Source organism: Bubalus bubalis, chromosome 8, assembly GCF_019923935.1.
Source record: "Bubalus bubalis isolate 160015118507 breed Murrah chromosome 8, NDDB_SH_1, whole genome shotgun sequence".
In the NCBI taxonomy this organism is placed as follows: Eukaryota; Metazoa; Chordata; class Mammalia; order Artiodactyla; family Bovidae; genus Bubalus; species Bubalus bubalis.
This window is the reverse complement of record NC_059164.1, coordinates 82,225,623-82,243,807: the sequence shown is the minus strand read 5'-3', so window position 1 is coordinate 82,243,807 and position 18,185 is coordinate 82,225,623. Positions and strand designations below refer to the sequence as shown.

The following is an 18,185-nucleotide window of genomic DNA, read 5'->3' as shown; positions in this document are numbered from 1 at the left end:
GAGAACAAAAAATAGCTCTTTATCAAATACTATATAAATGAGTTGCTCTTGTTCAGTTGTTAAGTCATGTTTGACTCTTTGCAACCCCGTGGACTATAGCACACCAGGCTCTTCTGACCTCCACTATCTCCCAGAGTTTGCTCAAACTCATGTACATCTAGAGTATTGCTATCTAAACATCTCATCCTTTGGTTCCCCCTGCTCCTTTTGTCTTCACTCTTTCCCAGCATCCGGTTCTTTCCCAATGAGTCAGCTCTTTGCATCAGGTGGCTGAAGTATTGGAGGTTCAGCTTCAGTATCAGTCCTTCCAATGAAGATTCAGGGTTGATTTCCTTTAGTATTGACTAGTTTGATCTCCTTGCTGTCCAAGTGACTCTCAAGTGTCTTCTCCAGCACCACAATTTGAAAGCATCAATTCTTGGGCACTCAACCTTATTTATGATCCAACTGTCACATCCATACATGACTACTAGAAAAATTGTACCTTTGACTATACAGATTTTGTTGGCAAAGTGATATCTCTGCTTCTTAATACACTATCTGGGTTAGTCATAGTTTTCTTTCCAAGTAGCAAGTGTCTTTTAATTTCATGACTAAAGTGACAGTCTGCAGTGATTTTGGAATACAAAAAAAATAAATTCTGCCACTGCTTCCACTTTTTCTCCTTCTATTTGCCATGAAGTAATGGGACAAAATGCCATGATCTTCATTTTTTGAATGTTGAAAAAGCCAGCTTTTTCACTCTCCTCTTTCACCCTCATCAAGAGACTCTTCAGATTCTCTTCACTTTCTGTCATTAGAGTGGAATCATCTGCATATCTGAGGTTGTTGGCAATTCTCCCAGCAGTCTTGATTACAGCTTGTGCTTCATCCAGCCTGGCATTTCCCAGGATGTACTCTGCATAGAAGTTAAATAAGCAGGGTGACAATATACGGCCTTGACGTACTGCTTTTCCTATTTGGAAACAGTCTGTTGTTCCATGTCCAGTTCTAACTGTTGCTTCCTGACCTGAAGACCTACATAGACCTTTTAGAACTAACACCCAAAAAAGATGCCCTTTTCGTTATAGGGGACTGGAATGCAAAAGTAGGAAGTCAAGAAACACCTGGAGTAACAGGCAAATTTGGCCTTGGAATACGGAATGAAGCAGGGCAAAGACTAATAGAGTTTTGCCAAGAAAATGCACTGGTCATAACAAACACCCTCTTCCAACAACACAAGAGAAGACTCTATACATGGACATCACCAGATGGTCAACACCGAAATCAGATTGATTATATTCTTTGCAGCCAAAGAATATAATAGGTTTCTCAAGAGGCAGGTCAGGTGCTCTGGTATTCCCATCACTTTGAGAATTTTCCACAGTTGTTCCATGTCCAGTTCTAACTCTTGCTTCTTGACTCGCATACAGGTTTCTCAGGAGACAGGTCTGGTATTCCCATCTCTTTGAGAATTTTCCACAGTTTGTTGTGATCCACACAAAGCATAGTCAATGAAGCAGAAGTAGACAGTTTGTTGTGATCCACACAAAGCATAGTCAATGAAGCAGAAGTAGATGTTTTTCTGGAATCCTCCTGCTTTCTTTATGACCTGAAGAATGTTGACAACTTGATCTCTGGTTCCTCTACCTTTTCTAAACCTAGCCTACACACCTGAAAGTATTAGGTTTATTTTAAAAAAGCATCTAGAAATGTGAATGGTCTAGTGGTTTTCCCTACTTTCTTCAATTTAAGTCTGAATTTGGCAATAAGGAGTTCATGGTCTGAGCCATAGTCAGCTCTTGGTCGTGTTTTTGCTGACCATATAGAGCTTCTCCATCTTTGGCTGCAAAGAATGTAATCAATCTGATTTTGGTGTTGACCATCTGGAGATGTCCATGTATAGAGTCTTCTCTTGTGTTGTTGGAAGAGGGTGTTTGTTATGACCAGAGCATTTTCTTGGCAAAACTCTATTAGTCTTTGCCCTGCTTCATTCCATATTCCAAGGCCAAATTTGCCTGTTACTCCAGGTGTTTCTTGACTTCCTACTTTTGCATTCCAGTCCCCTATAATGAAAAGGGCATCTTTTTTGGGTGTTAGTTCTAAAAGGTCTTGTAGGTCTTCATAGAACCATTCAACTTCAGCTTCTTCAGCATTACTGGTTGGGGCATAGACTTGGATTACTGTGATATTGAATGGTTTGCCTTGGAAACGAACAGAGATCAATCTGTCGTTTTTGAGATTGCATCCAAGTACTGCAATTCGGACTTTTTTGTTGACCATGATGGCCACTCCATTTCTTCTGAGGGATTCCTGCCCGCAGTAGTAGATATAATGGTCATCTGAGTTAAATTCACCCATTCCAGTCCATTTCATTTTCCTGATTCCTAGAATGTCGACATTCACTCTTGCCATCTCTTGCTTGACCACTTCCAATTTGCCTTGATTCACGGACCTGACATTCCAGGTTCCTATGCAATATTGCTCTTTACAGAATCGGACCTTGCTTCTATCACCAGTCACATCCACAGCTGGGTATTGTTTTTGCTTTGGCTCCATCCCTTCATTCTTTCTGGAGTTATTTCTCCACTGATCTCCAGTAGCATATTGGGCACCTACTGACCTGGGGAGTTTCTCTTTCAGTATCCTATCATTTTGCCTTTTCATACTGTTCATGGGTTTCTCAAGGCAAGAATACTGAAGTGGTTTGCCATTCCCTTCTCCAGTGGACCACATTCTGTCAGATCTCTCCACCATGACCCGCCTGTCTTGGGTTGCTCCACAGGCCTGGCCTAGATCTGATAGATAGAGTGCCTGATGAACTATGGAATGAGGTTTGTGACATTGTATAGGAGACAGGGATCAAGACCATTCCCATGGAAAAGAAATGCAAAAAAGCAAAATGGCTGTCTGGGGAGGCCTTACAAATAGCTGTGAAAAGAAGAGAAGCGAAAAGCAAAGGAGAAAAGGAAAGATATAAGCATCTGAATGCAAAGTTCCAAAGAGTAGCAAGAAGAGATAAGAAAGCCTTCCTCAGTGATCAATGCAAAGAAATAGAGGAAAACAACAGAATGGGAAAGACTAGGGATCTTTTCAAGAAAATCAGAGATGCCAAATGAACATTTCATGCAAAGATGGGCTTGATAAAGGACAGAAATGGTATGGACCTAACAGAAGCAGAAGATATTAAGACGAGATGGCAAGAATACACAGAAGAACTGTACAAAAAAGATCTTCACGACCCAGATAATCACGATGGTATGATCACTGACCTAGAGCCAGACATCCTGGAATATGAAGTCAAATGGGCCTTAGAAAGCATCACTATGAACAAAGCTACTGGAGGTGATGGAATTCCAGTGGAGCTATTTCAAATCCGGAAAGATGATGCTGTGAAAGTGCTGCACTCAATATGCCAGCAAATTTGGAAAACTCAGCCATGGCCACAGGACTGGAAAAGGTCAGTTTTCATTCCAATCCCAAAGAAAGGCAATGTCAAAGAATGCTCAAACTACTGCACAATTGCCCTCATCTCACACGCTAGTAAAGTAATGCTCAAAATTCTCCAAGCCAGGCTTCAGCAATATGTGACCTGTGAACTTCCTGATGTTCAAGCTGGTTTTAGAAAAGGCAGAGGAATCAGAGATCAAATTGCCAACATCTGCTGGATCATGGAAAAAGCAAGAGAGTTCCAGAAAAACATCTATTTCTGCTTTATTGACTATGCCAAAGCCTTTGACTGTGTGGATCACAATAAACTGTGGGAAATTCTGAAAGAGATGGGAATACCAGACCACCTGATCTGCCTTTTGAGAAATTTGTATGCAGGTCAGGAAGCAACAGTGAGAACTGAACAACAGATTGGTTCCAAATAGGAAAAGGAGTTCGTCAAGGCTGTATACTGTCACCCTGTTTATTTAACTTATATGCAGAGTACATCATGAGAAACGCTGGACTGGAAGAAACACAAGCTGGAATCAAGATTGCCGGGAGAAATATCAATAACCTCAGACATGCAGATGACACCACCCTTATGGCAGAAAGTGAAGAGGAACTAAAAAGCCTCTTGATGAAAGTGAAACTGGAGAATGAAAAAGTTGGCTTAAAGCTCAACATTCAGAAAACGAAGATCATGGCATCTGGTCCCATCACTTCATGGGAAATAGATGGGGAAACAGTGGAAACAGTGTCAGACTTTATTTTTCTGGGCTCCAAAATCACTGCAGATGGTGACTGCAGCCATGAAATTAAAAGACGCTAACTCCTTGGAAGGAAAGTTATGACCAACCTAGATAGCATATTCAAAAGCAGAGACATTACTTTGCCAACAAAGGTCTGTCTAGTCAAGGCTATGGTTTTTCCTGTGGTCATGTATGGATGTGAGAGTTGGACTGTGAAGAAGGCTGAGTGCCAAAGAATTGATGCTTTTGAACTGTGGTGTTGGAGAAGACTCTTGAGAGTCCCTTGGACTGCAAGGAGATCCAACCAGTCCATTCTGAAGGAGATCAGTCCTGGTTGTTCTTTGGAAGGAATGATGCTCAAGCTGAAACTCCAGTAGTTTGGCCACCTCATGCAAAGAGTTGACTCATTGGAAAAGACTCTGATGCTGGGAGGGATTGGGGGCAGGAGGAGACGGGGATGACAGAGGATGAGATGGCTGGATGGCATCACTGACTCAATGGACGTGAGTCTCATTGAACTCCAAGAGTTGGTGATGGACGGGGAGGCCTGGAGTGCTGTGATTCTTGGGGTCGCAAAGGGTCGGACACGACTGAGCGAATGATCTGATCTGATCTGATCTGTGAAATGTGAGCTAGAAGGAACAAGTAGGAGACTGATTGGATCTTCGGGTAGAGAAACTTATAATGAGAAGATGGAAAGAGACATCTTTGGCTTTCCAGGTGACTCAGCAGTAAAGAATCTACCTGCCAATGCAGGAGATGTGGGTTTGATCCCTGGGTTAGGAAGATCCCCTGGAGAAGGAAATGGCAATGCGTTCCAGTATTCTTGCCTGGGAAACCCCATGGGCAGAGGAACCTGGCAGGCTACAGTCCATGGGGTTGCAAAGAGTCGGACATGACTTAAGGATTAAACATTAGGAGACATCATTACTTAATATTTAATTTTTGATGATGTGGTGGGAAGTGTTCCTTCTTCCTCTTTGATATTTTTAGAATATTTTGAGACAGATGTTCTTTTATAAATATTAGGTTGAATTAATCTGAGAAGCTGTCTGGTCCTAGACTTTTGTTTTTGGAACGCTTTTGATTATTGATGCAGTTTCATTTCTGATGGTGTATTTATATTTTCTATTTCTTCCTGGTTAAGTGGAGAGATTTTACATTTCTAGGAATTTATCCATTTATTCTAGGTTGTTTTCTTGCATGGCAAATGATTATTTGCAGTAATGTCTTATTATCATTTGTATTTTGATGGTGTTAATTGCAATTTCTTCTATTTCAAGTCTAATTTTGTATGTTTGAGATTTTTCTTTTTTAGTTGATAAATTTGTTTTTTCAATTTGTCTTTTCAAATAACCAGTTCTTGATATCACTGATATTTTTTATTGTTCTTTTATGCTTTATATTATTTATATCTGCTCTGATCTTTACTATTCTTTCCTTCTTCTTACTTTTAGGTTAATTTGTTCTTCTTTTCTCTAGTTCTTTTAGGTGTTAGTTTAGGCTGTTTATTCAGGTTGTTCTTGTCTCCTGAGGTAGGCTTATATCACTATAAACCTTACTCTTAGAATTGCTTCTGCTGTGTGCCACAGATTTTTATGGTGTTCTTCTATTTTGGGGCTTCTCTGATAGCTCAGTTGGAAAAGAAGCCATCTGCAAAGCAGGAGACCCCGGTTCGATTGCTGAGTCAGGAAGATCCTCTGGAGAAGGGATAGGCTACCCACTCCAGTCTTCTTGGGCTTCCCTTGTGGTTCAGCTGGTAAAGAATCCACCCACACTGTAGGAGACCTGGGTTTGATCCCTGGTTTGGAAAGATCCCCTCGAGAAGGGAAAGACTACCCACTCCAGTATTCTGCCCTGGACAATTCCATGGACTGCATAGTCCATGGGGTAGCAAAGAGTTAGAAATGATTGAGCAACTTTTGCTTCACTCACTTCCATTTTTATTGTCTTCAAGTATTTTTTATTTTCTCTGATTTCTTTGGTCACACACAGGTTGTGTATAGCATATTTTTTATCCTACACGTGACTGTGATTGTGTTTCTTGTGCATACATAGTAACTGCCATCTCTAATTGTGCCCTTGGAGAAACTGGCCTGTATAAACAGATAGAGAGTGGAAGAGGAGGGAGAAAATGTGAGCATATAAAAAGATAAAAACAAAAAACAAAAAAAAAAAACAGTGGTGTAATGATGTATTTGTCAGTAACTGGGGAAGAAACTGGATCTCCATATTAAGATTGCTACCTTACCCCCCTACACAGAAATTGAAATCACAGCAGATCAAAGAAACGAATGTGCAGAACAAAATCTTACCACCACTGGAAAAATCTAAATTAAAATATATTGAATGCTTCAGACTGTCCTAAAGCTGCAAACAGTTAAGCCATGTGGTTGCTGATCAGTTCAAGTTCAGTTCAGTTGCTCAGTCATGTCCGACTCTTTGTGACCCCATGGACCGCAGCACGCCAGGCATCCCTGTCCATCACCAACTCCAAGAGCTTGCTGAGCAGTACAGCAAGTTAAAGTTGGTGCATTTACTAGCCAATCTCATCTTCCCTGCAGTCACAGAAGTGGAAGGACATGAAGCTTTGACTTGTGGTTGTGGGGTTATCATGAACAAATATGATGACCTGGGAGAGCAGCAGTGCCCAGGGGTGCAGTAAGAGAGGAGGGGCTTCTTGGTTGGGAGGAAGCTCACAAGCACTCCTCTAGAATGCACTCCTGTGTCAGGCTGGGACCTGGCCCATTTCAAAGGGAAACATACCACTTTATCTGTTACCAGACAGACCAGTTTTGGCTGCGGGCTGAACTTCAAAAGAAGGTGTAAGTAGAATATCATTGGTTGGCTTACCTAAAACAATAACTTTTTTCCTACACTTTCACTATGTTAGTCATGCCCTAGTTGGTTATATGAGGAAAATATCTATTTGTCCACAAGAGAGATCAGATACCAACTTGAGGTTTAAGAAGTCTCAAGTTTTCATTCCATCATTTCTTATTTTTCATATTCCTGAATAATAAAGATGCTCCATCCCCAGCCATTTTCTCTGGATAATGATGGAATTAATGATTCCATATTGTCTAGCCTTTCCATTTTGCTCTTCTAAATGTCTTTCCTAAGAGATCAATCCTAGATCCCCTCTTTGTTCTAAAGAAAAAATTATATGAACTCTATCAGTTCCTAGGAGAGTGAGGATATGCTGCCTGCTATATTGCTTGCTTACAGCCTGGGGATGAAGGTCTGTTTTCAGGAAAAACTATGGCTGTTGTGGAGAGGGAGGAGGTGGCTATAGAAGATAAAACTTCAGAAATGGGCATTGAGCTCAGGGTTTCTCTTTGTCCAGAGTAAAGAAAATCTGGGGGAAGAAGTGAGGCAGGGGTTGTTATCAGAGCTGCACTTGGCAGCCACAAGCAGAATTTCCAGTGCAGTGTACAGGAAGTCTGAACCGACGTGCTTATCCCAGACAGCACAGTAGTATATCCCGGAATCACTGTGTTCCAGATTTAGGATTGCAAACCTGTAGCTCCTTCCTGCACCTTTATAAACACTGTATTTTTCTTTATTGGTTCCTGATTCGAACTGAATCTTGGAGTAGTAGACATCATAGTAGAAAAGGCGTCGGGGAGCCATCCCCTCCTGTTGTTTGTAAAGGTGGATATACGTGGCATCTTGTGCAAGATCACAAGTGAAAGAAGCAGTCTCCCAAGTCTTGCCAGTGACTGACATCTGGGCCCCTTTTGCGTTGGAAGATACCTGAGTGACTGCAATGGGAAAAGCAACAAAAAATAATGATGACGAGGAAACACAAGTTTCTGAGTATGACCCTTCCCTGCCCCCACCAATGCCACAAAATACAGAAAAATCCACTGAGCATCCAGGCAACACACTTACCAAGAGCCAGGAAAACCAAAGGCAGCACTAGGGCCCACAACATGCCTGGGACAGTGAGCTAGACTGGGGTTTTCAGCAGAGGTGACAGGCAGGGAGTCAAAGAGGATCTTTCTTTAAAACCACCAGGCTAAGCCCAGAGGGGGTGGTGTCAGAAGAGGCCTGGGTGGAGCTGCTCCTCTCTGTACCAACCCTCTTCTTGAAGACGCCCCTGTGGCAGGCTGGGAACACCTCCCCCACCCAGGAGAAGAGACCCCTGAGCATTGAGAGCTCAGAACTGCAAGCAGAGGGATCAATCAGATTGGGGGCTGGGGGAAGAAGCATGGACAAAGCTTGCCTGTTGCCTGGTGGAGTGAGAAGACCTAAATCAGGCTAAATTCCCTGCAGTTCAGCCTTTCAGTGTTAATGTTGATGCCGTGGTCTTGTCTGGTGATTAAACATCTTTATATCATTTCCCTGAACTACCTTTTCTTTTACACCTGTAAGCCAACTACAAGCAGCAAATCCAATAAGAATTGAATGAGCCTTATTAAAAGAAATTAATATCACTCATACTGGTCTACATCTGACTCTCCTTTAAAGTAAACAGATATGTGTTTGTGTGTGTGCATGCCTCATAAAACAATTTAATGGAGGATTTATGTTCATCCTCAAGTAAAAGACTGTCTCATATAGGGTTTCCAGATTTTGTGGGGGGGAAAATGCAAGGAACTTTGCAATATTTGAAACATCCACAAAGGAAAAAAAATTTGCTTATCTGAAATTCAGGTACATGCAAATCGAAACAACAATGAGATATCATCTAACATCTGTCAGAATCAGATCAGATCAGATCAGTCACTCAGTCGTGTCCGACTCTTTGCGACCCCATGAATCGCAGCATGCCAGGCCTCCCTGTCCATCACGAACTCCTGGAGTTCACTCAGACTCATGTCCATCGAGTCAGTGATGCCATCCAGCCATCTCATTCTCTGTCGTCCCTTTCTCCTCTTGTCCCCAATCCCTCCCAGCATCAGAGTCTTTTCCAATGAGTCAACTCTTCGCATGAGGTGGCCAAAGTACTGGAGTTTCAGCTTTAGCATCATTCCTTCCAAAGAAATCCCAGGGCTGATCTCCTTCAGAATGGACTGGTTGGATCTCCTTACAGTCCAAGGGACTCTCAAGAGTCTTCTCCAACACCACAGTTCAAAAGCACCAATTCTTCGGCGCTCAGCCTTCTTCACAGTCCAACTCTCACATCCATACATGACCACAGGAAAAACCATAGCCTTGACTAGACGAACCTTTGTTGGCAAAGTAATGTCTCTGCTTTTGAATATGCTATCTAGGTTGGTCATAACTTTCCTTCCAAGGAGTAAGCGTCTTTTAATTTCATGGCTGCAGTCACCATCTGCAGTGATTTTGGAGCCCAGAAAAATAAAGTCTGACACTGTTTCCACTGTTTCCCCATCGATTTCCCATGAAGTGATGGGACCAGATGCCATGATCTTTGTTTTCTGAATGTTGAGCTAAAATTTAAGCCAACTTTTTCACTCTCCACTTTCACTTTCATCAAGAGGCTTTTTAGTTCCTCTTCACTTTCTGCCATAAGGGTGGTGTCATCTGCATGTCTGAGGTTATTGATATTTCTCCCTGCAATCTTGACTTCAGCTTGTGCTTCTTCCAGTCCAGCGTTTCTCATGATGTACTCTGCATATAAGTTAAATAAACAGGGTGACAGTATACAGCCTTGACGAACTCCTTTTCCTATTTGGAACCAGTCTGTTGTTCCATGTCCAGTTCTAACTATTGCTTCCTGACCTGCATACAGATTTCTCAAGAGGCAGGTCAGGTGGTCTGGTATTCCCATCTCTTTCAGAATTTCCCACAGTTTATTGTGATCCACACAGTCAAAGGCTTTAGCATAGTCAATAAAGCAGAAATAGATGCTTTTCTGGAACTCTCTTGTTTTTTCCATGATCCAGCGGATGTTGGAAATTTGATCTCTGGTTCCTCTGCCTTTTCTAAAACCAGCTTGAACATCAGGAAGTTCACGGGTCACATATTGCTGAAGCCTGGCTTGGAGAATTTTGAGCATTACTTTACTAGTGTGTGAGATGAGTGCAATTGTGCAGTAGTGTGAACATTCTTTGGCATTGCCTTTCTTTGGGATTGGAATGAAAAGTGATCTTTTCCAGTCCTGTGGCCACTGCTGAGTTTTCCAAATTTGCTGGCATATTGAGTGCAGCACTTTCACAGCATCATCTTTCAGGATTTGAAATAGCTCCACTGGAATTCCATCACCTCCACTAGCTTTGTTCGTAGTGATGCTTTCTAAGGCCCACTTGACTTCACATTCCAGGATGTCTGGCTCTAGGTCAGTGATCACACCATCGTGATTATCTGGGTCGTGAAGATGGCTATTATCAAAATGAACACAAACCACACATGTTGGTAAAGATGTGGAGAAAAGAGAACCCTTGTACATTTTCACTGTGCTTAGTCGCTCAGTTGTGTCCGATTCTGTGTGACACCATAGACTGTAACCCACCAGGCTCCTCTGTCCATGGGAATTTTCCAGGCAAGAGTACTGGAGTGGGTTGCCATACCCTCCTCCAGGGGATCTTCCCAACTCAGGGATAGAACTCAGGTCTCCAGCAGTGCAGGCAAATTCTTTATCATCTGAGCCACCAGGGATTCTTTACCATCTAAGTACACTTTTGGTGGCATGTAAATTGGTTCAGTCACTACTGAAAACAATGTGGATGTTCCTCAAAAAGTTAAAAATGGAACTACCACATGATCCAGCAATTCTACTTCTGAGTGTTTATCAAAAGAAAACAAAAACACTAAAAGATACCTGTACTCCTAAGTTCATTCTTTATAACAGCTAAGTGCCCATCAACAGATGAACAGGTAAAGTAGCTGTGGTTATATGAATACATGAAATTACCATTATGTGGCCCCTAATTATGTGATGGGTTTAGACGACTCTCCTGACTGCTTTACAGCTGTCTCTTGACTGACGCGCTATCTCCTATCACGTTTCTGTTTCTCTGTCTCCCCAATGCACCATTCTTTATATCCTTCTGTCTGTCCATCTCTATGTTCACAGATCTTCTCTGTTTCCTATTGCTACACCTGCACCCTCTTTCTTTTCAGCTCTGACTTCTTCCCCTTCTCTTTTTCTCTTTACTCTCTCTTCTGTTTTACTACTTCTTTCCTCATCTCTATTTCTGACTCTATCTCTCTACTTGCCTACGTCCACCACCTGCCTTTCCTGTTCTATTTCTCTGTTTATATCTCTTACCTATTTTACTTTCTATCTCTCCCTCTTTGTATTTCCTCCCATGGTCCTCATAACTATTTTAATTTCTCTGTCATTCCAACATGTGTGATATTCAGGAGCCGGGGTCCCCTGCATTGCAGGTGGATTCTTTACCAGCTGAGCTCTCAGGGAAGCCCTATTTAAGGATTGGCATCTGTTAACTGACTTTTCTACATTAGTGTGTTGAGGTTTTCCTGGCTTTCTATAAGTTGAGTAATTTTGGATTATATCCTGCACGTGTTGATTTTTTGTTTGCTGGGAAATAATCCAGTTATGGAATATAAATCCCTACCTGTCTTTGATGGGCAAGTCCAGATAGTGCAGTTTTCAAAGCACCTGCAGTATTATTCACACTGCACTGTGTGCCACCCAGTAGCCCTGGGTGTTTGTTTACACTCAAATCAGTTTGCAAAGTCTGTTCTGGATCACAGTTATGCATGTGCTAGAGAAGGAAATGGCAACCCACTCCAGTACTCTTGCCTGGAAAATCCCATGGACGGATGGAGGAGCCTGGTAGGCTACAGTCCATGGGGTCGCAAAGAGTCAGACAAGAATGAGCGACTTCACTTTCACTTTTTTTCACTTTATGAATGTGCAGCTAGGGGGGCGGTGATCCTAGCTGTCAAACACCCTTATATGAGGTTTCTTTCTTAATCTCTCTTCTCTCTGCAAGCTCTGCACCACTTTCCAGCTCACAGGAATCATCCTTCTGGCTCTTGGACCAGATAAGTGGTCTTTAGTATATTTGCTCTGCTGTGCATTCCTGCAACTGTGTTTCCCTTCCACACCAAGCAGGAAGAGGACAGAGAGAAAAAAGCCACTGGGATTCTCCATGTGCTCTTGGGACCACAGTTTCCTGTGTGAGCAAGAAGGTCCCTTCCCTCAGGGCTTAACCTCCATGCAGTCACGGCTGCTGTCACAGACACTGGGATGGCCTGGGTGGGAGTGTGCATGTGGGATGGTAAGAGTGGGAGAGAATGGAAAAGGACAAAAGAAACACAAGCAAAAACAGAAAAGCAGTGCTCCTGGCCCCCTGAGCACCCCATCCCTCTCTCTGCACCTGATGCACATTCAGGCTTCAGGCTTCTTTGAGTGCCAGCTAGGGGAGACCAAAAGAAAAATAAGAGACACTCACCATCAGTTCAGTGGTGCTAACTTTATGATTTCCTTTTGCAAAATACTTGCTGTCATTTATTTTTTGCAGCTCCCAAAATCATGAGTGTTAGTTGCATTTAGTAAGAGACATCCAAAGGCCAAATGTGCTTCTCGGCAAATTTTCCAGATTGGAACTCACTCCTTGCAAAGTGAATTCATAGTTCCTCAATCAAAGGCTGTAGTTTCTTCCCCCATTAGAATGGGGTTCCAGGTCTGAGTCTAGACCTTAAAAGGCCTAATGAGATTCTGGCAGGCCTCTTGAATCCCCACCATTGTCATGACAACAAGTCCTGGAGGATGAAGACCCACCTCGTATAGAGAAGATTCATCCTAGCCCAGGCTACCTTGACCTAGTCACCTGGTATTCCACTGATGGGTTAGCTGGAGCCTAGGTGGTCACCAGCTGAGTGTGACTCAGATCAGGAGAACAGCCCAGCTGACCAGAGAGTTAATGAGGATTAATAAATGATTGCTGTTTTAAACCAGTATGCTTTGTGATGTTTGTCATACAGTGTTATTGTGCAATAGTACAGAGAGACGGAGAGATAGATAGGGAAAATATGCAGGAAGTTAATATATATAAAGAGAGAAAGAAAGACATATTATTTATTATATCAAGCATATTCATATATTAAATAGATGTATAACAGTGTAGTTTGGAGATAACTCCGGAGTGGATATCTGGGTAAAATTCAACAACAATAAAAGGTTCAGGAGACACTGACCAAGGAAGATTGTAACACAATGGTTGCTGGCATGAGAGCATGACTGTCAGTTTTATCTCTGCACTAGGAACTCTCTCACTAACTGAATATAGCCATTTGTCAAAATATGAAGGGTAAATTATTTGTACCAAAGTCCAAACTAACTGCACTTGATAAACCTGCACAAGCTTGTCAGTAAAGAGATGCAGGAGGAGGAACGGTGGATAATAGTTCTTGGTCTAGATGAATATTTTTAGATGGACATACGTGAAATCCCTTTTGACAAATTAGTGTAACAGGTAGCTCCTGTTATACAGGTTTTCCTCTGACAAGAAATAAAATAAAACTTTAGTTTGCACTTGGCTTTGTGTTAACCTAAATCTCTCAAGGATTAAACCTATGTACCTCTCATTTTATATTCTAACCATGTGTACTGCAATGTAAAAGAAATCATTTGTTACTGCAATCAAACGCAGTACTTTTTCTCCTTCCTCTTTCCCACCATCTAGGATCTTCAGGAGAAGCAGAAGAAAAGCAGGATAGTGAAAAACCACTTTCAGGACAATGAGAACTCTTTTGTTAAAGTAAGTCTTTGAAAAATGAAACTATATGACAAAGTAGTTAAATATGGAGCCTTTCTTTGAGTAGATTCAAAGTAAAATTTCAGGAATATGATTTTATAAGGTGAGATTTTTTTTAACCTTTTCTTTTTAGGTATAAATTTGTGAAGCATGAAAATCACCCCAGAGTCCCAAATTTCCAAATAAGGATGACTTAGTTCACTTTTATTTATGTAGCCAGAATGTCTCTGTGTCAGACATGGTTTGTCTACAAACCCGAACTTCTGCAGGCAGTGAGGGCAGCAGTCCTGGGAGGATGCTTGTCTCCACTTGTCTCCTTGTCTCCACTTAACGGAGATGGGTGAGGCCGAGGGTGAGTGACCGGTCCAGGGTCCCACGACTGACAGAGGCAGAGCCGGGACTCAGGCGCCCTGACCGGTACCAAGATCCGTGCTGATCCTGCACCAGTGGGTGTCTCTGGAGCACACTGGAGCTTCTGAGATGGCAGACACGGTCCAGCGGCGGCAGTGCGGCTCCATGTGCCTCCAAGTCCAGGAACATTCATCGTTCAGTCCCTCAAGTCACCAAGGAAACATTTCAACCTCAGAAACACAAGCAAATAAACATATGATCAGTTGTAATAGCAGTGACTGCATAATTATTTAACCATAGAAGGGAAAAGAGAGTAGATCTTAAACTTCATGTCGCTGAGCCACCAGGGAAGCCCAGGGACCGTTTATAAATATGGAATCATTATGCTGGTAACTGAGACTAATGTAATGTTTCATGTCAATTATAGCCCCACTGAAAGCTAATAAAATCTTTTCTAAAAGAAAGGGAAATCAGAGGACTGGATGGAGTAGCTGGGCAGCTGATATAGGGACAGGCAGGCCAGCGGAGGCAGCCACAGTCGGAGCAAACAGAGACCCTGCCCTGCATCTGTGGTTCTCAATGAACTTGGACCTCTTGTTTCCACAACAGTGTTCAGACCTAAAGCGAAAATGTGGGCATGTGAAGAGTAAATCCTTTTCTAAAATGCTTCAAAATAAATTCTTGGGTGGCCTAAATCATATAGACACTTCAGTGTCTATTTCACAGCCCATGAAATAATAGACTTTGTTATAAAAAAAACACAAAGTAACATGCAATATTTAGCCTTTTCATGCTACATCTCAAATAATTTTTGTGTTCTTTCTTTTTCTGCATGAAAAACCTTCATTGAAAGTCACTAGAGGGGAAAAAAAGACTGGAAATTGGTTATTCTTTTTGAAAACTGAAATGGTGACATCTACTGCTGATGTTATTCAGGGGTTAATAAAGGTTTTATTGATTGTAGTACCTCACAGACATGGCACCCTAGATTTAGTTGCCTGCCTGTGGCTGATAAGATTGTGTCATGATCCACCCTGTATTCCATGAGACTGAGTCTGATCTCTTAATGAAAAGTTGGGAAAAAGACCTGTGCTTTGTTCCTAAACAAAAGACCTCTTAATATATTGGAGTAGCATTTCTTTGTAAGCAAAATCTCTTTTTATTTTTTATTTTATTTTGATTTGCAGAATGGAGGGTATTTTTTTCTTTTGTGTCTTGGACTTCTTTTTAATATCATTTTTAACACCCAGCTTTCTATTGTGTTTTTAAATTCATGCACATGCACTATTTGTACAATTGTAAAAAGTAAGAAAACAGAGTATGTCGGGAGTTCCCTGATGGTCCTGTGGCTAGGACTCAGCACTTTCACTGCAGCTAAAAAATAAAACAAAATAAAAAACCCTGAACCTATCAAAATGATTAGTTTCATTCCTGATTTGCATTATGTATTTGGCCTACAGTGTTGAATTATAACAGGAAGCCAAGATGGATTGTGAATACATGTAAAAGTATCAAACTATTACGTAGCATGAAATGTTTCTCTCCTGGACATATCTTCTGAACCACTCTGAGTACTCTTACTTTGAATCCATTCTATGACACCATTGCCATCAATTTTCCTTATGTTTAGCTGCTGCTGCTGCTGCTAAGTTGCATCAGTCGTGTCCGACTCTGTGCGACCCCAGGGACTGCAGCCCACCAGCCTCCTCCATCCATGGGATTTTCCAGGCAAGAGTACTGGAGTGGGGTGCCATTGCCTTCTCCGTATGTTTAGCTAGTTTAAACTAAAATTAACTCATACTGTGAGCTGATTTTGTTAAGCAGGAATTTTCAATACAGTGCTTCATGGGAAGGCAGCATGTCTGTAAGTTTCTTTTCATTATTCACTTGTGTCATTTAAGAAAAATTCAACTCTGTGTGATGAAAATGGTGTTGATTTGGGTGGCTGGTGGAAAGTCAGGGGTGATCTTAGTGCTGCAAGGAGTCCCGTCTGCTCTTTCCTCCAGAACACGGTCCTGAGCATAGACAGAAATGCAGCCACTGAACATCCTGGACATAAGGTCCCCAGCTCACACAGGAGTTGCTTACAGGAAGTCGGCTGTGGTTTAACTGTACTAATTTCCTTGTGACACCCCAGCTACCCTTTGCACAGCCTCAACCAGTAGAGGCCAGTTTGACTTTGAGCATTTTCCACGAATCAACCACATTTGACAGAGCACGTAAACATAAAAACCCTGAGAAAATGAAACCCCATCAGCCACACCAGCGCCCTCCTGCTGCCACTCAGGCTGTCACCCCATCCCCAAGGCCCTCCCCTCTCTGCACCTCCCAGCCAGGGCAGCCCAGGGAGAATTGGGGCAGGAGGTTGCTGAGAAGTTGGAAACCACAAGAGGTACTGCCCAGCAGGGCCCTAGCTGTGGAATCAGCTGCACAAAACTTTCAGTGATTTGCAAATTTCCCTTCTTGCCTCCTACATTTAATACACTGATTCTACATCTCTACATCTCTAGTTCTACATCTCTAAGACCAGTTCAGTTCAGTTCAGTTGCTCAGTCGTGTCCAACTTTGTGACGCCATGGACTGCAGCACAGCAGGCCTCCCTGTCCATCACCAACTCCCAGAGCTGACTCAAACTCATGTCCATTGAGTCAGTGATGCTATCCAACCATCTCATTCTATATCGTCCCCTTCTCCTCCTCCCTTCAGTCTTTCCAGGCATCAGGGTCTTTTCAAATGAGTAAGTTCTTCGCATCAGGTGGCCAAAGTGTTGAAGTTTCAGCTTCAGCATCAGTCCTTCCAATAAATATTCAGGACTGATTTCCTTTAGGATGGACTGATGGGATCTCCTTGCAGTCCAAGGGACTCTCAAGAGTCTTCTCAAACACCACAGTTCAAGAGCATCAGTTCTTCCATGCTCAGCTTTCTTTATAGTCCAACTCTCACATCCATACCTGACTACTGGAAAAGTCATAGCTTTCACTAGATGGACCTTTGTTGGCAAAGTAATGTCTCTGCTTTGTAGTATGTTGTCTAGGTTGGTCATAGCTTTTCCTCCAAGGAGCAAGTGTCTTAATTTCATGGCTGAAGTCACCATCTTCAGTGATTTGGAGCCCCAGAGAATAAACTCCTTCACTGTTTTCACTGTTTCTTTATCTACCTGCCATGAAGTGATGGGACCAGATGCCATGATCTTAGCTTTCTGAATGCTGAGTTTTAAGCCAACTTTTTCACTCTCCTCTTTAATTCTTCTTCGCTTTCTGCCATAAGGGTGGTGTCATCTGCATATCTGAGGTTATTGATGTTTCTCCCAGCAATCTTGACTCTTGCTTGTGCTTCCTCCAGCCCAGCATTTCACATGATGTGCACTGCATATAAGTTAAATAAGCAGGATGACAATATACAGCCTCGATGTACTCCTTTCCTGATTTGGAACCAGTCTGTTCCATGTCTGGTTCCAACTGTTGCTTCTTGACCTCCCTACAGGAGGCAGGTTTCCAGTTTGTTGTGATCCACACAGTCAAAGGCTTTGGAATAGTCAATAAATATGCACAATATATATGTTTTGGAAGACACATAGTGGTCTTTTAGTTTATTTTTTAGCTTCTTATTGGGGACTAGGGTTCATTGGGGGCTGCAGTTAATGAACACAAATAAATCTTAGTACATTTTATTTCCTTAGGAAATTGATGAGTGGATGTTAAGATCGCTTTCTGAGTAAAGCACGTTATAACTTGTGTAATGAGCTCTGTGATGGCCCCTCGCTGCGTGAGATCTGAGCTGTCAACGCTGGAACCGTTTCAGTCACTTGATGCCTCAACCCGGCTGCACATTAGGATTAATGAAGGAGGATTTTTAAAGTGTGATGCCTGGCCTGTGATGTAGTCTGGACGTCAGTGACTTTTTTTCTTATACATTTATCAATCTATTTCTCTAATCATTTATTTATAGCTATAATAAGAGAGCCACTGGTGTATTGAAAAAGGGAGCAGGATTTAAGTCAGGCAGACCTGGCCCAAGTGCAGTTTGGCACTGCTCT

The 18,185-nt window shown here is 42.2% G+C and overlaps 1 long non-coding RNA gene and 1 gene segment (V, D, J or C); one reads left to right on the top strand and one right to left on the bottom strand.

The window, feature by feature from the left end:
* Positions 1–7,193: 7,193 nt before the first annotated feature.
* Positions 7,194–8,183, bottom strand: LOC123334782. The segment is given in 2 exon segments: positions 7,194–7,924; positions 8,055–8,183. Coding segments are annotated over 2 exon segments (501 nt in total).
* A 3,991-nt stretch (positions 8,184–12,174) lies between these two features.
* On the top strand, positions 12,175–15,555 carry LOC123334781. Its single transcript, XR_006552906.2, has 2 exons — positions 12,175–13,801; positions 13,932–15,555. It is a non-coding gene; the product is annotated as an uncharacterized LOC123334781 (long non-coding RNA).
* The last annotated feature ends 2,630 nt before the right edge of the window (positions 15,556–18,185 follow it).